Raw genomic sequence first — 21,258 nt, 5'->3', positions numbered from 1 at the left:
ACTACTGTAGCTACGGATACCGCTCACGTGGCCCTCAGCTTCCAGCTCACAATCCATTTGCCAATCCCGTCAACTGCTGTTACGTCAGGAATAGAACCGTGTCTCGAATACCCAACGGAAGATAGCAAGGATGGGTATTCTAGCATTTGTGTAACGTCCCATGACTCAAGGTCTCCCAAAAGTCTCCCTTGTCACTAAAGGCGGTTCCGTTAGAATGCGGGGTTGCGTAGGAGCCATTGGGCACCGCCGTTATGAGAACAATCACAAAGTCTCTGCCACTTGATAAATAGTTCAAGACATTCTAGGTGCCATCAAGCTAGCTGCTCCTCTGCACTTTTACTCACTAACAATCTGTCAGTCTAGGTTGTTTAGCAGTTGTGCATTTGGAGGCTCAAGAACCGGAACTGCACTAACACAACCACGACCCCGCCCGCTCTCACGCCGCTCCTGGAGCTGCCCCGCATTGGAGGGGCAAGCTCCAAAATGACATGGGGGCACGGCTGACGTAAGCGTGAGCGACGACGCCGCGCATCTTAGAGATCGCCTGAGCTTGTTTCTTACCTCTTATCGGCAGGGGAACTTTCCCCCTTACGTACGTCCTCAGTTAGCCTTTCTTTAAAGTCCGTAAGAATTTGCATACCATCTCACTCGTGTAGCTAGCTGTTCGCGCCAGACGAATTACTACCACATTTTTCTCAATCCACAGGCGGAATTATCGCTTACCAGCCTCGACTGTCCCGTTGAAGCGCTGCCCCTCCATCCCAACCCCTCGCCAACTGCTTATCACCTGGGCGAGAGCACTGCCAGTGCAGTGTAGGCCGCGCTGTACCTCTTCTGCCTACACAAAACTCGACAAGCGTCGCAACCTTCATCCAACCATCGAGCTCCCAATTTACAATTAGTCGTGCAATCGCAACATTCATTGCAAACATTCTAGCCATGGCGTCCAAGATCACGGCTGACCAGCTCCCGGAGCTACTTCGCGATGACACCTCGGTCAAGCTCGCCGGCATCGACGTCGACGGCATGCTCCGCGGCAAGCTCGTCTCCAAGAAAAAGTTCCTCTCGATAGCCGAGAGTGGCTTTGGTTTCTGCTCTGTCATCTTCGGCTGGGACATGCACGACCTGACGTACTTCCGGGAGCTCAAGATCAGCAACAAGGAAAACGGCTACCGTGACATCATTGCCTACCCAGACCTCGACACCTTCCGGCGCATTCCTTGGGAGAACAACATCCCCTTCTTCTTGGTTAGCTTCCATGACCCAGACACGAACGAGCCCTTGTCCGCCTGCCCGAGGGGCCTTCTCAAGACGCAGCTCGAGAAGCTGGCGACTAAGCAGTACGGTGCTATGGCCGGGGGTAAGTGTTCCCGAAACCTTTGCAGCGTCGGATAGGGCGGCTTTTGCTTAAAAAAATCCTCTACATCAGCTGAATACGAGTTCTTCCAATTCCGAGCACCTGTCCTACCGGCTTCCGAGGGCTCTAGCACTTCGTCCGCCGCTGCCTTCCTCAGAGACAATGTCCCCCACACCCTCCCATCGTTGACCGAAGGCATGTTCGGATATAGCCTGACTCGTCCCGTCCACAACCAAGACTATTACTACGACATCTTCAACACTTGCGACGCATTCAGATGCAACATAGAAGGATGGCACACAGAAAGCGGGCCAGGCGTCTTTGAGGCTGCCTTGGAGTTCGGCGAGGTCAGGCAGATGGCGGACCGAGCAAGCTTGTTCAAGTAAGTTTGCTGAGCGAGGGTCTCTCTTCGTCAATCAAGCGCTCTGGTGGCTAACTTGAGCTAGGTACGTCGTCAAGTCAGTTGCGACCAAATATGGCATCACGCCGTGCTTCATGGCCAAGCCCCGGCAAGGCCTCCCGGGCAACAGCGGTCACATGCATCTCTCCATTGTTGACAAGGACGGCAAGAACCTCTTCTTCCGTGATACTCCCGACCCGCATGCGCGATACTCGGACATCGAAAACCTTTCCGATCTGGGCAGGCACTTCCTAGCTGGCCTCCTAGACGGTCTTCCCGATATCATGCCCATTGTAGCGCCGACCGTCAACAGCTACAAGCGACTAGTCGAGAACTTCTGGGCACCCGTCACGGTGTCGTGGGGCCTCGAACACCGCGCGGCGTCGATCCGGCTGATTGCGCCGCCAACTGCCAAACCCGGCGCCACGCGCTTCGAAGTCCGCGTCCCTGGCGCAGACGCGAACCCGTACTACGTTCTCTCGGCGATTTTGGCGCTTGGCTGGCGCGGCGTGGAGCGCAAGCTAGAGATCCCCTGCCCGCCCCTGGGCAAGGGCGAGGAGGTTGGCGGCAAGACGGACATGGGCATTCCCCTCTCCAAGACGCTCCGCGAAGCCACGGACCGGTTCATGCGCCTGGGCAGCATTGCCAGGGAGGTGTTTGGTGACGAGTTTGTCGACCACTACGGCGGCACCCGCGAACACGAAGTGCGCCAGTGGGATGAAGCCGTGACGGATTGGTAAGTGACTTTTGCCTATGATACTGCACATTACAGCTGCTAACGCGTCTCTGTAACAGGGAGGTGAGGAGGTATATCGAGACGGTGTGATCTCCACTCATTGACGTCAGGGCTACCAAAAACGCCTCTGACCCAGTCGCAATCTCCTAGTGTCCCCTTGGTCCCATGACGTTTTTGGAACCTTGACGAGTATTTCTGGGCTGCGGGGGTGGTTTTCTATATTTGCGTTTTGCAGTGGCGTTTCCGGCAACATAGACAGTTTGCTATTTTAGACTTGCTCTTCGCGGGCTTGTTGAGCTACCGCCGTTTCTGCGTCATCTTCTGGCAATACCCATCCTGCGACTTCCCATCAGTGTAATTCCCCCACCGGACTTGTAATTACCATGTGTGTCATGTTGTTAGATGACGGAGATTCTGTGTTTTTTATCTAAATAATATATTTCCTCCTACAAGCAACCACGTACGCATAGTTGACATGTGCTAGTGGAGCATGAGTACGAAGCTAGCTGAGCTTGTAGCCACGGGTATGGCTTGGAGCCACCACGTGTCGGATCATACCTGTATAATCTGAGAATAAGAACAGCAACAGATAGATAGCTAGGCCAGCTGGAACCTTTTGGTAATTGGTTTTCTGATCTAGTTCCGTATCCGTTGTTGGCCACCACGTGTGCGTGATTCATGGCCAGGCGGAAAATAACACGAGCTCGCACCACAGACTATCATAGCACCTACGTGAGAAAAGGGGGTGGTTCACAATTATTGTTGTCCACCAACACAGACCTACAGCAACTTTACCTGTTCTATCTTGCCGGATCTATACGCAAAGCACAAATGTAACGAGAAAAAAAATATGAAAAATACCTATAGAGTGAAACAACCCGCAAAGCTGGTAATATGAATAGTAAACAAAAAAAAGAAAAAGAAAAGAAAAGCCGCCAACGGCGAAGCTCAGACTCGCAACATTCAGATATTCTAGACCTCCCCTGTTGTTGTTTTTTTACTTCCCCACAGGATGTTAGTTAAAAGTCTAACACGCTAACTAATTGCGCCACGCCGGCTTTGTGGATCTCGTCAGGTCAAGAGACGGAGAGAGAGTGGGAGGTGGGAGAAGAGGATCGAATCCACCCTGCTATCATCTGCGGCGGAGCAGCTTTGGGTTTTGGCAGACGCGGGTTTCTGTCTCTCCTTCTGAGTTATGACCTTGTTTCTTTTTGGGCGTGCCTATTTTGTTTTGTTTTGTTTTGTTTTGCGTTTGTTTACCTAGCTATGTGGTAAATGCTTAATATTTCCCGTTTGGCTACAGGTATGACAATGCCCGTCAGGTTTGGCATTTTAGGATGCTTTTCTTTCCCTCTTGTTGAACCCCCTCCCTGGACTGGCCTGAACCCAAACCCCCTCCCTTCGCTATTTCTCTTCACTCAACCTGACTCGGTCCTAGACTTGCGCTCCCGCGGCTTGGTCTTCACGGCAGTATGGCTTGTTCCCAACGGGGCGGATGAGCGCGTGGGTATAAGGGTAAGGGTAGGTAGACAGCAGTGAGGGGCAAGGTATCGCTAATACGCGAATCTGCGAGTCTGCAAAAAGTCTGAACCGAGTACGGTCGCGAGAAAAAGTGCAAGGGCATGCTTTTTATACGCGCGCGTCTCACAGTTAGGATCCGCATCCCATCTCATCTTGCTTGCTTTTTTTCGCACTGGTTCCTGCAGAGTCCCGCCGAGCCGCGCCCAGAAGAAGGCTGTGGGTGAAGTTTATACCAACGATATCTGACATGAGGGGAAGTGTGAGCTGTGGGCTACTTTCCCACTGACAACTTCCACTTTGCTCATGGCCAACGTGGCTAAACAGCCGCCGCTGCTGTCCGAAGCTGACTCGGAGGTCGAGGCTTGCAACCACGCGGAACGAGAACGGACTTGAAGTGGGGGAAATGGGCATGACTGACAACAACAGAAGATAACCCCCTATTTTCGGGCGCGTTTCTCCTATTTTCCGCCTTCTCTTTCTTCCTTTTCGAATTGCCACTAAGCCTCTAGACTCGGAGCACTTGAGTAGCCTCGTCGAATCGCTTGTGAGTTGTACGTGTCATCTAGACGCGCGGTTCGTGCGATCGCTCCGGAGATCAATACGGGTCCCGTCCTTCGTCGCTCAACGAACACGAAAGCCCGTCCTCAGCTGACCTACAACAAATCCGAGTACACTTGTAATAGCGGGTGTGGTTGTGACGGACGGCGGAAGATTTCTTGTCACGGAGGAAAACTCGGCGCGACAGTTCCGCTATCAACTGTGCACTGTCGACCACGGCGAGGTTGAGGCTGGGGGGCCGCGCCCCGGCCCGGGTTGGGTCCATCCGGGACTCCTTCCGCTTGGCATCCGACTCTTCAGTGGGGGAAGACAGGGGTGGTGGGTGGACGCTGGACACAATGAAGAGCGCGGGTGGATGGGACAGCGGGGTTTAGTTTAAAAGAGCGACACAGCCGCCGCCCGTGTCGTGCCGTCGCCAAGCAGTGCGAGCTTGTGCCGCAGCAGTGCGAGCTTGTGCCGCAGCAGCACCGTTTGTGGCGTCGGCACGGGCACAGTTAGACGTCGAAAGCACGTTGGGCAGCAGCCAGGCCTCCCCAGAGGAAGCGACCGGTGAAGAGGGTTGGCTCGGAGTCGAGGCCGTGGGTGGCTGCATGTGAGAGGGTTGCATCAAATGCATGGAACGAGGGCCAGGAATGTGAGGAATCACTGTGGTCGGCAATAGCGGTGCAGTGCGGTGCAGTGCAGGAACGATGAGCACGCGTGAACAGATTAATGCAACCTTTCTGCCGTGACGAGATCAACGACTGGCGGTGCGGACATTTGCTCTTTGGGGTTAATTACGCGCACCACAACAAGAATTGCCGGTCCATCATCGCAAAGGTCGCACCCTAGGGTTGCGCTCTCTAATGGACGTCTCGTGCAGGCCCGCCAACCAAGACAAATACTATACTCGCGCTGTAACCATGTGACGGCTGATGTATTGAGTTTATATCCAGAGAAGCTGCAGAGTGTGGTGGTCAGCGATGTTCGCAATTGCGAAGGCAAAACAGAAGACGCGCATGTTATGTGGCGGGCAGGCAGGCAAGCAGCAGATATTATTTTTATCCGTTAATGTCATCATTGTCGGCCGCTTCTTACGCCACGGCCATGTATGAGCAAGGGACATGGTGGATACTCTGCTAAAGATTCCCGGCGGATTGCAAGTCGCCAGGCGGAAATGTGCTGACGGTCGGTCCTCTTAGGGCAAGATCCGCCGGCCCCCTTTCGTCGATTTGCCTGTGTTGGGTCAAGTTTAAACATTCGCGAGGGAACGGCTGGGATGCACCGTGCCAGTCAGCCATCCTCGAATTAAAGATCCAGGACCGAAAGCCCTGGGCCAGAGTCGAGTCTGACATGCAGCTTCATGTCGGGTCAGAACGAGAGACTGGCAACTTGGAAGTCGACCAGGATCCACCGCATGGTCGAGTTTGGGAGTCGTAAACGGTAGAGGACAAGAACGAAAGAGCAAATCCTCGGCCAACATAGATCGCCGTTGGCGTGATCTTAGTTGTTGCTCTTTATTATTGGTAGAAACAAAAGCATCAGGCTTTTTTTGCGTACCGGATGTATTTTGCGAAGGTTCCGTGGGTGAGGTAAGCTATAGTTCAAGGGCATTCTCGGAGCGCGGCAGTGGCAGCAGCACCTCTTCAGTGGTTCCTTCCTCTCCCAGTGGACTGGAACTGGAGCATCCACCAATGAATGCCCTGCCCTGTGCTTGCCTCCCAAGTTTCCATGGAAGTGGAACCCAGATGGACGATCTCTGAGGTTCTTCATTCTCAGCGTCGCCCAGAGATTACACGACTGCGACGTCAATCGCCAAACGCTAGAAACAAACATTCATTCTTCGGCAAGCCAACCTCCGTTTGGAGCGGACGAGGAATTCCGGACCGGACCGGACTAGCAAGCTTTGAACAGCTGGCACCGCCACTGTGACTGGGCTGCGGATAACAATCGACATGGATCGGTCACCCCAAACGCTGCAATCTCCCCACACAGCAAGCAAGATGGCGACAAAACCCCCGCCAGTTTACAGTGCGATGTTAACCTTCTGGTTGTTTCTGCATGGTGCATCGTCGTCAGCTGTAACCTGGCTGCTGTATTGGATTGGCGACGGATTCCAGACCGAGTTGTGTTGCTGTTGTCGAAAGCAAAGGGTCGTTGACTCTTTCGCACCTTGGATGGGATGCGGAGTTGCGCCCGGTGGCGGCCTACCATCTCCCAGACGAGAGTTATCGGTGGGGTGGCTGAAGGCATGGCAGGACGAGACTCACTGCGTCGCCCTCCGGCTCAGCCAACGGATGGCCCTGAAGTTTCGGGCAGTTCAGTACGAACGAGCCGGATGGCTGGCTTCCGAAAACTGTCTAAAAACGTCCTGTTGCTGACATCCTGTGCTGAAACGATTACCGTACGCCTTCAGCCTTATAAGGTGGGTACCTGAGATGCATCTAATGAATGCTAAATCGAACGGGGTGTGCTGTCGCTTCTTCACTAATCAGGTAAATGGTAATAGATCCCAGAGCTGCGGTTACACTGGCTCAGATGATATGCCATTTGAAGCTTGAAGCGCAACAAATGCAAATAACTCTCGTCGCTGACGAGCTAACCAGCCGCCAGCGGTGCGCTCAACAAACGTCAGCGACATACGGCGGTATGAAGCAAAAGTTTGGTGATATTCCGCTTATTATCATTCTTACCCTTGCATGCTGGCAGTTGTTTGTTCGCCCGCATTTTCACCGCCCAGAAGAGGCCGCTGACATGACGGATGAGCTGATAATGATATTTCCGGCTAGTGGCTGGTGGAGGAGTTGACGTTTCACAAACAGCCACCAAATCCTAATCAGGCTGAGAGCAAGAAAAGGGAGGGAAAAAGGAAAAAAAGGCCTGGGCCACACCTTAAAATTGGCGTGGCTAGACCGTGGCTCATCGCGTCTGGTTGGTCTCGGTCGTGGGCCCAGGTCGCGGCGCTGGCGGTGGTGCCGCCGCTTCTCCGAAAGCTTGCATCCCTGTGGCAGGCATCGGAACAGCCTGGCTGACCGGCTGGTCGCAATGGTCTCCCAAGCCTAATGTGCCAGTTCCAGGCCCCCAAAATCCAGACGCCTGCGAATAACTAGCTCCAGTTCCAAGCCAGTTCCAACCTCCAAGCTGTTCGCTTGTCGCCTAGCGATATACGCGGGGGTTGGTTCAGCCTGGGGCCCCTCGAAGGAAGTCCTTGGCAGATGCGGTTGGAACTTGGACGCCAACAAGTTCGTTCCCGTTTGTTCATTTTGCGCAACCCCAGCTCAGTGAACCCCGTTGGCCAAATTTGAGTTCCTAGCTCCCGTCGTTCACCGGACTGCCTGAGTGTCGATCTTTGAGGCAGTGGGCATGGAGGAGAGGTACTTTTTTGGGCTCCGTACCGAGGTTTCTCCTGTGCCGCACTGCCCAGACTTGAGCGTTTTCCTTGCTCGCTAGCAAGCTAGCCGTACCGACTCCAAGGCACTCAAGGCGCTCTCATGCAACCCCTCAATGGTGGGTTCCCGAAAGCAGCAACCCCCGCGGGGCCTCTAGCGCAGAGCCACGTCAAGAGATCGATCCAGTCACAGGAGCTGCTTCTCAGGGCTGAGGTCTGTCCGTTTCATTACTACCACCACCTATGTAAGGTATTTCGCGATCCCCAATTTACGGTGGCAGTCACCAGCGTGCGCTCCGTCCGCCACCCGTGGTAGTGCCACCTGCGAACAGTCCCGTTGCAGGTCGGGCCCCGTAGTCAGCGGAAGAGATTCTGTCCGTCCCATGAACCGATTTGGTCCCTTTGCTAGTATGGCCGCGGGCCATCAGTACATAAGGCAGAAACCCGGGCTGTGCTTTGGTGACGGTGGGGACCGAGGACGGTGGTTCTGCTACCCGTGCGTGCTCAGATAGCGTGGGCCATCCCAACGCTGGGCAGCTAGCTTTGCATCCAGCCTCTGCAGCCAAGTCTCGTCGGAGTCTAGCTCAGCCAGTGACCTCCCATCCTCAACATGGTGGCGCTCATGCTGGTGGTACAGTACATGCATAGTACAGTATGTCCGGTCTTCCTTCGCCATATTTCCTAGTCTGGGCTAGTAGATACACGGTACTCTCTATCCCCCGCTGCTATCGCGTTGACCGCAGCTTCAGTTCTACTAATTTGCCCCTTGTCATCTCATCCCAGGGCTGGCTTGCTGCGCAGGAATCCACAGGCCTCTTGCTCGGGCAAGCTACTTGTGGCTTTGCTTTGCTTTGCTTTACTGCGACCACCTCCACTACCCTACCCACCACCCGCCCCAGTTAAATTCTGCCCGTTCGGTGGAATAAATATACTCTAGAGCTTGAGCTGCTGGAGCTGAACCTTGGTCTAGTTCGCGTCTGCTCTCTTTACTGATCACTCCCATCACTTATCTTCCGCCACTCGCGCCATTCCTTCCTGGGAGCACTTGACGCAGGGTCAAGCCACCAGACGTTTCCTTTCTTTTCGTTTTTTTCTTTCCCATTTTCCCCTCGTTCCTGTTCTCGGTATTTGGTAGTGTCGTCGTCCGTTTGTAACTTCTCCACGATAATCTTCTGCCGCCGATCTCTGCCCTGTATTGTCCGCCTCTTCTTAATCCGCCCTCTGGGCGCGATACTCCACCATGGCCGCCCGCCTGTTGCTGAGCTTGGCCCTCGTGCCTTTTGCTCTTGGGCTTCGGTTTGACCCGGCATTTGAGGATTACAACCTCAACCAGAACAAGACGGCCACGAACCCGTTAGACTACTGGGCTGAACGTCCAGGCTTCACTTACACACCGTCGCCGGACAACTGGCGCTTTCCGTTTTATACCCTCTTCCTCGACAGATTTGCCAATGGGGACCCCACAAACGATGACATCAACGGCACTGTCTACGAGCAGGATATTACGAGTAACCAGCTGCGACATGGTGGTGATATTCAGGGTCTAGTCGACAGCTTGGATTACATACAGGGGATGGGCATAAAGGTTTGGCGCGACCGATTCCGGCTCAAGCTTCGCGGGTCTCAGGAAAGGTGGTAGCTGATACTTTCACAGGGCGTCTACATTGCCGGTTCTCCATTTATCAACCTGCCGTGGGGTGTTGATTCGTACTCTGTAAGCTCCAGGCTACCTGCATGACACTGGCCGCCGTGTTTCGCTGACTTCATCACAGCCCATCGATCTAACACTGCTCGATTTCCATTATGGCGACATCAAAGAGTGGCAGGACATGGTTGACGAGGTGCACAAGAGGGGCATGTATGTCATTTTGGACCACACAATGTCGACGTGAGTTGAGCCCCCACCCAGAAGGGGAAATGAGAGGAGTTCCTGCCATTCGCAGCCGCTAATAGTGCGCTGTTTCTTCAGGATGAGTGATTTGCTCTCTTTCCAAGGCTTTGAGAATGTGACAGCTACCTTCACAATAACGGAACACAAGGTGATGTACAAGGGCAGTCGCCAGTACCTCGACTTTGCGCCTTCCAACAACTACAAGGACAAATGCGATTATCCAAGGTTCTGGCTCGAGACGGGCTTGCCTGTTGGGACTGACGTTACGAGTCAGCTCAATGGCTGTTTTGACAGCGATTTCGATCAGTATGGCGACATTGAAGCCTTTGGTGTTCATCCCGACTGGCAGCGTTCCCTGGCAAAGTTCGCAAGCGTGCAAGATCGTCTGCGAGAGTGGATTCCCGAAGTGCGCAACAAGATTGAACTGTTTTCCTGCATCTCTATCATCATGCTCGATGTCGACGGTTTCCGCTTTGACAAAGCCACCCAGGTTACGGTCGATGCGCTCGGCGACCACTCGGACGCGGTCCGCAAGTGCGCCGAGAAAGTCGGCAAGAAGAACTTCTTTCTGCCTGGCGAAATCACTGGAGGCAACGATTATGGCTCCATCTATATTGGCAGGGGCCGCCAGTCGGACCAGAAGTTCACCGTCGATACGAGCAAGGCCATGAACATGACCACTGACTCACTCAACAAGGCTGGCAACCTGACAATACGCGACCCAGGCAAGAACGCCCTCGACTCGGCTGCTTTCCATTACTCGGCATACCGCTTCCTGACGAGATTTGTGGGCATGAGCGGGAATCTGGAGGCGGGCTTCGACCTGCCCCGCGACTGGGTGCTGATGTGGAACGAGATGATACTCACCAACGACTTGGTCAACCCCAACACGGGCGTTTTCGACCCGCGGCACATGTACGGCACCACCAACCAAGACGTGTTCCGCTGGCCCGCCATCACACAAGGCACGGAACGAATGATGCTGGGCCAGTTCATTATGACGCTGCACCTGCCCGGAATCCCGCTCGTGTACTACGGCGAAGAGCAGGCTCTCGATGCGCTAGACAATACGGCTGATAATTACATCTTTGGTCGCCAGGCCTTCACAGCCACACAAGCCTGGAAGATGCATGGCTGTCACGCTGGCAACAGCACCCAGTATGTCGGCTGGCCCATAGATTCCGCCAGGACCGTTTGCAACGATGACAAGGTCGCCCTTGACCATCGAGATCCGTCGCACCCGGTGCGCAACATCATGAAGTCAATGTACAACATGCGGGACAATATCAGGTCGTTGAAAGAAGGCTGGCTTCTGCAGCCCCTGGCCAATCAGACAAGCTTCGTCTCGCTGCCCGGCAGCGGTGACATACAGACAGAGGTCGGGATTTGGTCTGTCGCGCGAGCCATGCAGCCCGATTTCGTCCAGGCCCAATTCCCGGACGACCCTGTCTGGTTCATATATCACAACAAAAACGAGACGACGACATACAATCTGGATTGTAAGGGAAATGACACGGCCTTTTACTCCCCCTTCAATGCCAACTCGGTAGTGCGGAATCTCTTTTACCCGTGGGACAATATCACGCTCTTGGAGTCGCCCAAGGTGCTCGGTTTCGCGGGCTCCGAGCAAAAGAGCGGGTGCATCGACAAGATTACCCTGAAGCCCTTCGAGTACCGCGTCTACGTCGACGAAGCTAGGTGGGTAGGGCCGCGGCCTATGGTCACAAAATTCACCCCGGGCCATGACTCGACTGTCAACTCGGATAACGCCAGGGGCACTGTCTCTTTTGCTCTCGAGTTTTCCGAGCAAATGAACTGCGAGGCAATGTCGACAGCAATCACAATCTCGTCCACGGTCGAGTCGGGAGGAGACGCGAAACTGTCTTCGCCGCGTTGCGATATTATTCAAGACTCGCCAGTGTCGTCCCTGGTCGGGTCTATACCGTCGCGGTGGAGATTTTCTGCTACTCTGACTGACGTCAAGGATGGCATCCACGAGATCATCATCAAGGACGCGAAAGCGGATGGGGGCAACTCGACGGGCATCACTGACCACTTCTTCCTCCGGGTTGGCGCGCCCAATAACCCGATCGCCTACCCTAGCTCGGCCAACTATTCGAAAACCCTGGTGACGAAGGAGGGGAACGATCTCTTTGTCAATCACGCCGCCGCTGGCGCTGATAAGTGGCGATACTCGACCAACTGGGCCTCGTCGTGGAGCAACTGGACTGACTACAAAGGGGGCAAGGACAAGATCACGAACCTTCCTTGGTCGGGAACCAGTCTCCAGGCTTGGGATGGGGATCATGTCATGGTGCAGTACTGGTCCAAGAAGCTGGGCAGCAGCTCCTTCATGCAGTCCGGCGATAGTACGCCCCAGAACGCTCGTCGGTTCCCGCACATTTTTGCCCACGGGACCTTCAATAAGTTTGGCTTCGACGCTGGAGTCAAGAACCAGTTTTCGCTTGCTTCTGACGGGCAGTGGCAGGCACACCTGATGGACGAGTGGCCGACCACGTTCCAGCTGAACATCTGGGGCATGAACCCCGACGGACAGCCCGATGCCAGCTTCGTGTACGGCGATGTGGACGGCGACGGCATTCTCGACCGCATGCCCCCCTCTTCCCTGGCCGTCAACGCGCTTAACCTTACAGGGCCACCCAAGATGCCGGCACTGTCGTACCGGTTGACGTTCGACGACGCGACGCTCGGCTTCCGCGTGGATCCGATTGGAAATATCTGGACGCAAATCTTGCTGTTCATCCTGCTGGCTGTTCTCCCCATTGTCGGCGGCCTCACCGCCGTGTGGATTTTTATGGGCTCCTTCTACAAGGTCAAAATCAACAAGATCGGCTTCAAGCGCCGCGGCCGGTCCCCCTTCCGCAAGCTGGGTAACCGTCTGAGCAGCATCTCCTTTGACAACCTGCACAAGGACGAAGAGGGCATGGAGCTGGCCGCGGTTCCGGGCAAGCGGAGGAAGGTTATAATCGCCACCATCGAGTATAATATCGACGACTGGAACATCAAGATCAAAATTGGCGGTCTGGGCGTTATGGCTCAGCTCATGGGCAAAGCCCTCGAGCACCAGGACCTCATCTGGGTCGTGCCCTGTGTCGGTGGCATCGAGTACCCCGTCGACCAGCGTGCCGAGCCCATGTACGCCCCCATCATGGGCAAGGAGTATGAGATCGAAGTGCAATACCACCAGGTCCAGAATATCACATACGTGCTGCTTGACGCCCCCATTTTCCGTCAGCAGTCAAAGTCTGACCCGTACCCACCGCGAATGGACGATATTGACTCGGCAATCTACTACTCGGCCTGGAACTACTGCATCGCCGAGGCGATCCGCCGGTTCGACCCCGATCTGTACCACATCAACGACTACCACGGAGCCGCTGCACCCCTGTACCTGCTTCCGGAGCGCACGATCCCCTGTGCTCTGTCTCTCCACAACGCCGAATTCCAGGGCATGTGGCCCATGCGCACGCCCGAGGAGTCCAAGGAAGTCTGCGAAGTGTTCAACCTAGACCCCGAGATCGTGAAGGACTACGTCCAATTTGGCTCGGTCTTCAACCTCTTGCATGCCGGCGCCAGCTACCTTCGCGTACACCAGAAGGGATTCGGCGCCGTTGGTGTCTCCAAGAAGTATGGCGACCGCTCGTACGCGCGGTATCCTATTTTCTGGGGCCTGTCCAAGATCGGCCAGCTGCCAAATCCCGACCCTAGCGACACGGCCGAGTGGACTAGAGACGAGGAGGTCAAGGAGAGGGACGTGGTCGTCGACGTCGAGCTCGAATCCAAGCGCGGCGACGCCAGGAAGCAGGCCCAGGAATGGGCCGGTCTCGAGATCAATCCGAATGCCGAGCTGTTCGTCTTCGTCGGTAGATGGTCCCTTCAGAAGGGCGTGGATTTGATTGCCGATATCTTCCCGTCCATTCTTGAAAAGTACCCGAACACGCAGCTGATCTGCGTCGGCCCCGTCATCGATCTCTACGGCAAGTTCGCAGCCCTCAAGCTCGCGAAACTCATGGAGCGGTACCCGAAGCGCGTGTACAGCAAGCCTGAGTTTACGGCCTTGCCGCCCTATATTTTCACCGGTGCCGAGTTTGCTTTGATCCCGTCTCGCGACGAGCCGTTCGGGCTGGTTGCCGTCGAATTCGGCCGTAAGGGCGCCCTGGGCGTCGGAGCGAGAGTTGGTGGTTTGGGCCAGATGCCGGGATTCTGGTATACGATCGAATCGACGGCGCCCCAGCATCTCCTCCATCAGTTCCGGGAGGCTATTGTCAGCGCCTTGGAGACGAAGCAAAAGTCTCGAGCCAAGATGAGGGCGTGGAGCGCCAAGCAGCGCTTCCCAGTCGCCCAGTGGGTCGAGGACCTCGACAAGCTCCAGACCGAGGCCATTCGCCTTCACAAGAAGGAGCTCAAGAAGAGCAGGAGGATTACTAGCGGCGGCTCGATGCTTACAGTGCCCTCCAACCTCGATCTCTCCGGCCGCGGCGGTAACCGGCCATATTTCGACGACGATGGCGACATGGGCACGTACTCGAACCGCAACTCGCGCGCTTCGAGCATGTCAATCCCATACATCACCGAGACAGACCACGACGAGGAGCAGGGCCGACGGTCTGTGTCGAACCCCTTTTTGGACCACCCCAGCGCCTCGTCGACTCCGCCTCTAGGTTCGCCCGGCCACCCTCCGCGGGAAGACGGCGCAGACGAGCCATTCATCCCGCCAAACCCCATGTTCGCCAACCAGTCGGCACGGTCGTCTGTGTCGAGTCTGGCGACTGTCGTGGCCAACGACCCGAACTATGCTGGATCGCGCCTCAGCGTCGACACTTTTGCTATGCGCATGATGTCGCCTGACAGTTCCGAGACGCAGCCTCAGGCCTTTGGTCTCTACAACCCCCAAGCGCGACCGAACGCGTCACAGATCTACCAACACCGCAACAGCTCTCGTCTGTCGGTCATCGATGTTGTGGGCGGCCGTCATGACTTCAAGCTCCAGAACGTCGACCCGTTCTTCACCGACAGCACCGGCGAGTACTACAAGGCGTATGAGCAGAAATTGGCGGGCCTGGATGCCAAGAACTCGGAGACTGATTTGTGCATCGAGGACTACCTCAAGGAGAGCGAGAAGACGTGGTTCAAGGACTTCCGCGAAGCAAAGCTCGGCCGGAGCCGCAGCCCGAGCCGGACTAGAAGCCCTGGCCCGGCGCTTATGGTCAAGAAGACCAGAGGCGGTGACCCCCGAGCCAGCGTGGTCAGCGTCAATAGCATCGCGCCGTCAGACGAAGATGACATGGACCATGACGGCCACCAACAAGAGGATGAACGCGACGACGAGTTCCTGTTGGGCACCGGGTACAAGCCGCCCAAGGGATTCAAGAAGCTCCTGTCGATCCGCATTGGCGACTGGCCCGTCTACTCGTTCATCCTCGCTTTAGGTCAGATCATCTCGGCCAACTCTTACCAGGTAGTGCTGCTGGCGGGCGAGTCGGGCCAGACGGCCAACCAGCTGTACGTTGTGTCTGGCACCTACGCCGTGTCGTCGGCCCTGTGGTGGCTCATGTTCCGCCGCTTCAAGTCGCTCTACTCGCTCTCTCTGCCCTGGTTCTTCTACGGCCTCGCCTTCATTCTCCTGGGCGTCACCCCCTTCCTGCCGGTCGGCTCGCGCGCAACCATCCAGAACACGGCCACGGCCCTGTACGCTGTCGGCGCGTCCAGCGGCGCCCTGTTCTTTGCCCTCAACTTTGGCGACGAAGGTATGTGTCCTGTGTGTGTGTATACATGAGATAGATGGCAGATGCTAACAGGTTTTCCAGGCGGCGCGACAATCATGACATGGATATTCCGCGCCGCTATCATTCAGGGAATCCAGCAGGTCTACCTGGTCGCCCTATGGTATTGGGGCAACCTGATCACGGGGCAGACGCCCACGGGCCTGCTCAACGGCGCCACCATCGGCAACAAGGTGCCCGTGGTCTTGGTCATCACGGTGCCGATTGCGCTAATCTTCTGGGCCCTCGGCGTCATCTCCTTCATCGGCCTCCCCGACTACTACCGCCAGTCGCCCGACAAGATCCCCAGCTTCTATATGTCGCTGGTGCGGCGCCACATCGTGCCGTGGTTCTTCCTGACCGTCATCATCCAGAACTACTGGCTCTCGACGCCCTACGGCCGCAACTGGGAGTTCTTGTTCGACACCAAGTACATCCCGGGCTACGGCGTCCTGCTCCTGGCCCTGGGCTTCTTCGTCGGGCTTTGGGCCATCTTGCTGTGGGTCTTCTCCTTCTTCTCCAAGACGCACCCGTGGATCGTGCCGCTGTTCGGCATCGGCCTCGGCGCCCCGCGCTGGGCCCAGATGCTGTGGGGCGTCAGCGGCATCGGCCTGTACCTGCCGTGGGCCGGCGGCGCCGTCGGCTCGGCCGTCCTGGCGCGCTGCCTGTGGCTGTGGCTCGGCACGCTCGACGCCATCCAGGGCGTCGGCCTGGGCATGGTGCTCCTCCTCACCCTGACCCGCCAGCACGTCGCCGCCACCCTCATCGGCGCCCAGATCCTTGGCGCCGGCTTCACCATCCTCGCCCGCCTCACCGCGCCCCACAAAGTCCTCCCCGACCCTGTCTTCCCCGACTTCTCCGAGGGCGTCATGCCCGGCATCGCAAAGCCCTTCTTCTGGGTCGCCCTGGTCCTGCAGCTCATCCTGCCCATCGGCTTCTTTAAGTTCTTCCGCAAGGAGCAGGTTGCGAAGCCGTAAGCGGGGCAAGTGCCATAATTACTGAACTAGCCGGCTGAAGGAAGGCAGAGAGAAAGAAAGAGACGAGTTGACGAATGATGCGATTTCTTTCTTCTATTTGTGTGGCATTTCCGTGTGTGTTTATCTTGTTTGCGTGTGTGTACATAGACTGGTTTCGGATCTTGGGCTGCGGCGTTGGTTGGGCATCTTCTTGGAATATATCGCTTGGTATCTATTTTTGAGCCATCTGTCACTCTGAATGGCTGTCTAGGAGCGCAGGAGTCATTCTCGTTAATTAATCTCACGGGGGCGGCGTCAAGCTTAATCATGGCTTTTTAGAAGACTTGTTCGAACCTTGTTTCTTTTTGTTTCTAAGACGGGAAGCTGGCATCATTGTCGTTTTCATCATTATCATTAGCGAGCGAGCAGCCAAGCAAGAGCCGCATAGGCTGGTGCGCGATACCCTGTAGTATGCTATCCTCCATCTTAAACCTAGACTGAATAATTACACTACCCTGCTTTTAAATTATGTCTCCTGGTAAATCAGTGCAGACTATGTCTGTGATGACTGTGCAGTGCTTGTATTTTCGCAGCCCGCCTCGCTGACTTAGTTTGTATGGCGTAAATATAAACTACGAAGCATCGTGGCGCCGGCCTTGTAAGTCGACAACATTGCACGTTGGGGGCTATCTCTCGCTCTGGTAGTGGTTTGATGGAGGACTAGGCATCAGCTTGCTTCCCAGAGGAGACGTGGATCCTGTAATTTTAGGTCTAGAGGCTCAAGCTGGTGACTGTACGCAAAGCACGGAAATTCTCGCGCGGCACGCTGTGGTTAACGAGAAAGAAACGAGGGGGCGGGTTGATTGTTCTTAGTGGCAGTTGAGCCACCATCTATATTACCTAGAGTCCTCGAGGGAGCTTCGAATTAAGCACGAGTGGGGTTGGAAGAGAGACAAACCTACCATGTATGTACTTGAACCAGAAGACGATAGCGCCTTGTTAGTACAGACTCTCGAGAGCTAGTCGTCTGAATAAGATCAGATGCAACCAACACTAACAAGAGTACCGTCGAGGAGTTCATCACATTGGGGACAAGCACGGACACAGCTAGAGCTTGTTGCGCGCTCGTATCAGACAACTCAAGAACGCACTCGGACAACTATCAATACCTTTTCTGGCAAGAGAGAAAAAGGTTGCAGGTGTGACCCTCCACTCCCTACGGCCGCTGCAACGCCTAGATAGGTAGTCGGACTTACGGGAAGTCTTTCTCGTCTCGTCCGCCGTCGGGCTTTGACGCCGTATCACAGACAGTGCGGCGCCAACCGGTTTACTGTGGGGGAGGAGCGTGTCGTCAAAAAAAGGACGTCTCGGTTGTTAGCGGCACAGCGGTGTGTGCACGGCGGGTGTTGGGCTAGGTAAGTATCCCCTCCGTCACCCGTGCGGGAAAGGCGCTAGCGGCTCCAATGAGGCCGTACCGAATCCTCCCAGGGCCGGGGCTGTTATTGGAGGAACTTGTTCCGTAGAGGCCGGGTTGTACCTTGTGTAAGAGAGACACAGATGAATAGTAAGCCCGTGGGTGATTGGTGGGCACACCTGCCTCGTCTGTCTGTTATCGCTAACGTCGCGCTTCCCGCGAAAAGGCGAATGAAGCGACAAGTAAGGACGCGACTCTCATAGGAGATCCAACTGACGCGTGGTGTGGGATCTGTCGGAGGTTTTTGACTGTTGCATCCTCCAGTAAGCCTGATTGTTTCCAGAGCCCACAGTGCTCGATATGGCCTTTGACATCTGCTGGGCTGTACGCCATCCAGTCTTATCAATAACGGAACCCAACCTGAGTTACGCCCAGGATGCTTGCAAATAGGTGCCATATTGTTTGTCGGTGGACCGCCGAACGCGGAAGTGGAAGAGGAGGGGGTCGGAGACGTGTCAACCTCCTGTAGGTTGGAAGGCGTGGATTGGTTCGTCAACTTCGAGGAATGGTGTGGGGCCTCCATCGATTCGGTTTTGAGCCGAGTAACGGAGATTGTTGGCGGACCCCGTCTCTTGGATTGACGCCCGTGAAGCTTGTCGGAAAGCGGTCTCCCGGACTGTACGGTCGCGCCGCAGCCGCGGCGGGAAGGGGGGGAGGGGCGGGTTGCGGCGGCTGTCATCTTGTGCGCCGGACTGCACTGGGTGTGCATAGTTCGCATAGCTGCTTGCTTCCGTAAAGCTGCGCAGCCATCTCCTCAAAAACGGCTGGTCTCGTCTAGCATGTCATGGTACCCGGTTCAATCTCTCGTGGCGCGAGGGTTCGGGTCCGTTAACGCTCCGGGGATAGCGTATGCGCCAGCGGCTTCATGTGCTTTGCGACAGCAGGCATCTAGCTGGTGCGCCGAATTGATGGGTTGGACGGACTGCGTTACTTGTCGGCAAACATCATAACTGATGCGGCAGCGACGGAGAGATGTTTGGCGTTGGCCATGTGGTCAGACGAGTTCGACAGTGTCGCAATCACCTTTCCCGATTTGATTTTCAGCTGGGCTAACGCGGGAGGTGGCGGCGGAATGACGCCAATGGGATCGATTGGCAGAGGCGCGACACCAAGATGGGAACGGGTTAGTGGAGCTAGCTGCCTGCTGCCGGGTGACGAACGGGTCGGGTCGCGGACCGAGACATTACGGACGGAGAAGGTCTGCAGCCAGCCTGCGACGGCAGCACAAGCAAGGTACAGTACATACCTTGCCGTTTTGGTGGTGTACTAGTAGCTGTGTAATGGGGTATCTGCAGATGTGAGGCAGGAGTCAAGTCGGATATCTTCCCCGTAATCATTTCGTAATTTGTGTTCTGCCAACGGAGCCAGTCTCGTCTGTCTCGGAAAGGGGCTGAAACGCCTCCGGGGTCACCAAGGCGCGAAAATGGTGGTGGGTGCGAGGTCAGCGTAGTGTATGGAGGTACGTCAGTGTGTGGCCAACAAGGGCAAACCCTCTCTCGAGTGTGAACCGCGACTTGCACACTGAGGTGGCAGTAACACCCGAGGTGTGCCTGCCTCCCGGTCACGAGACTGCCCGCACGCACGTCTGGCGGCAGCTGCGATTGCTGGCATTTGCAGGCGGGCTTGCTGCACCTTCTGCGACTTGGGACTGGCACCAACGCCCGCCATCTGCCACGCCAAGGGTGCCTGCCCTGCATCTGCGGTGCATTTTTGGCGCCTGTCCCGGGACGGCCCCGGTGCTGCCAGTTTTGGTCACCAGGTCCTTGGACGATCCTGTTTTGGCTCTCACCAGCCCTTTCCTTTTTCCAACCATCGCGGCGTCATCGAAACGTCCCGCAGTTTCTCATCGCTCTTGCTGTTTGTGCCAAGTCAACCAAAATGGTTAGTCGAATTTTCCCCTTTTTTCTCGCCATATTTCCGCCTTGGCCTCGTCTTGGTCTCTTTCTCCTTTTTGTATATCTGTAGCCCCACTTTAGCCCGGTTTAGGCGATAAATCCGTTGCTGATAATTGCTTTCACCATCTTCCGCCACAGCCAGGTGCTGTCGTAACGCTTGCCGATGGGATCCCGAAGGTGGTTGACCGGGCCGTGAAGAATCTCAATTCGGTGAAGGAGGCACGCAAGTTGATTTTCGGCGCCCTTGGCCCGCTCCAGGGCATCAGCGATGAGGCGAATCGCTTAATTAGCTCCCTGATCCTGGTCAAGGATGTTGCGAGCCTCCAGCCGGCAGGCATCGGCCAGCAGGCATACGACATCATGGACCTTGCCGCTCGCCTTAACGCCTCCATGATGATCATCGGTGCCGAGAACCGGCGTCTCGGCGAGCCGCGCGAGCTTCATGCCGGCGACCCCGAGTATATCCACCTCGCCACCATGCTCGGCCAGCTCCGCAGCGCAAGGACTGCTCTGACCGAGTCCATCATCATGATCCGCGTCGGGATCTCCGGGAGCGCCCGAGACGGATTTCGTGTTGCACGCGATCGCCTCCTCAGTGTCAACAACAAGGTCAGCAGTGTCCTCGGCATCAACTTGGCCCTCTATGACCAGCTGTACGACAAACTCATGATCAAAAAAGGTTGTCCCTGCCCATTAACCCATCCCGGAAGATATTTCAGTTTGCTCCTGTGACTGATAGAAACGCAGAAATGGTCATCGAGCTGGAGGACTCGGATGCCGAGCGCCTCGGACTGCCTCGCCTTTCTGGACTTGTGTATGAAGCCCCGATGGCCACACCCAGCGTTAAGCTTTCTACTAACACGCTTACACAATTATAGTGTCGAGGAATGGCGTACGGCAGTCGGAAACGAGACGGGGATCGCGCGCTTTTCCTAGTGTGAACAGACCCCCAGGCAGCCCGACATGGAAAAAGCACAACTGCCATTTCTGTCCTTACCTGATGATCAAACAAAAATATGGCACACGGCGGATACCTGTCCTTTTGGATACCCCAGCATCGCAGTCGAGGGGGCGGCAATTGTTTGATTTTTAGTTTTGCGCGCGTTACCAGGTCAATGACCTCCAATATGATAGCCTCCATGAATGCTCCAAATTTACCCCATAACCAGTGCCATTTGATATGCAGGTCCCGATAACACATGCAAGGGTCTGTTCTTGTCTAAAGACTACCCCTTTCTCGTAACGATTGACCGGACAGTCCCGCGGTCTCTTATTCCTACAGTACTGCAAGCCAAGAGCCTGCAAGATACTGATGCAGGT

General features: G+C 55.7%; 4 protein-coding genes across 4 annotated transcripts; 3 read left to right on the top strand and 1 right to left on the bottom strand.

The window, feature by feature from the left end:
- Positions 1–574: 574 nt before the first annotated feature.
- B0T26DRAFT_692029 (uncharacterized protein) lies at positions 575–2,946 on the top strand. The gene is made up of 4 exons (XM_060441152.1): positions 575–1,360; positions 1,430–1,739; positions 1,804–2,493; positions 2,553–2,946. The coding sequence occupies exons 1-4, from the start codon at positions 940–942 to the stop codon at positions 2,581–2,583; spliced, it is 1,452 nt and encodes a 483-aa protein (XP_060299716.1). The 5' UTR covers positions 575–939; the 3' UTR covers positions 2,584–2,946.
- A 6,233-nt stretch (positions 2,947–9,179) lies between these two features.
- Positions 9,180–16,590, top strand: B0T26DRAFT_671602 (putative cell wall alpha-1, 3-glucan synthase; the record flags this gene model as incomplete). Its single annotated transcript, XM_060439354.1, has 5 exons — positions 9,180–9,524; positions 9,594–9,653; positions 9,712–9,827; positions 9,909–15,598; positions 15,659–16,590. The coding sequence occupies 5 exons, from the start codon at positions 9,180–9,182 to the stop codon at positions 16,588–16,590; spliced, it is 7,143 nt and encodes a 2,380-aa protein (XP_060299715.1).
- Positions 16,591–17,940: 1,350 nt separating this feature from the next.
- Positions 17,941–18,969, bottom strand: B0T26DRAFT_105436 (uncharacterized protein). The gene has a single exon (XM_060433249.1). It carries the CDS (start codon positions 18,759–18,761, stop codon positions 18,069–18,071), a length of 693 nt encoding a protein of 230 aa, XP_060299714.1. The 5' UTR covers positions 18,762–18,969; the 3' UTR covers positions 17,941–18,068.
- A 952-nt stretch (positions 18,970–19,921) lies between these two features.
- B0T26DRAFT_764186 (uncharacterized protein) lies at positions 19,922–21,111 on the top strand (the record flags this gene model as incomplete). Its single annotated transcript, XM_060446437.1, has 4 exons — positions 19,922–19,924; positions 20,077–20,617; positions 20,686–20,752; positions 20,817–21,111. 4 exons carry the CDS (start codon positions 19,922–19,924, stop codon positions 20,872–20,874), a joined length of 669 nt encoding a protein of 222 aa, XP_060299713.1. The 3' UTR covers positions 20,875–21,111.
- Positions 21,112–21,258: the final 147 nt, after the last annotated feature.

This window comes from Lasiosphaeria miniovina, assembly GCF_030549165.1.
Source record: "Lasiosphaeria miniovina strain SMH2392-1A chromosome Unknown B0T26scaffold_2, whole genome shotgun sequence".
Classification (NCBI taxonomy): domain Eukaryota; kingdom Fungi; phylum Ascomycota; class Sordariomycetes; order Sordariales; family Lasiosphaeriaceae; genus Lasiosphaeria; species Lasiosphaeria miniovina.
The sequence above is the reverse complement of the archived record's forward strand: the minus strand, read 5'-3'. Positions and strand labels throughout refer to the sequence as shown.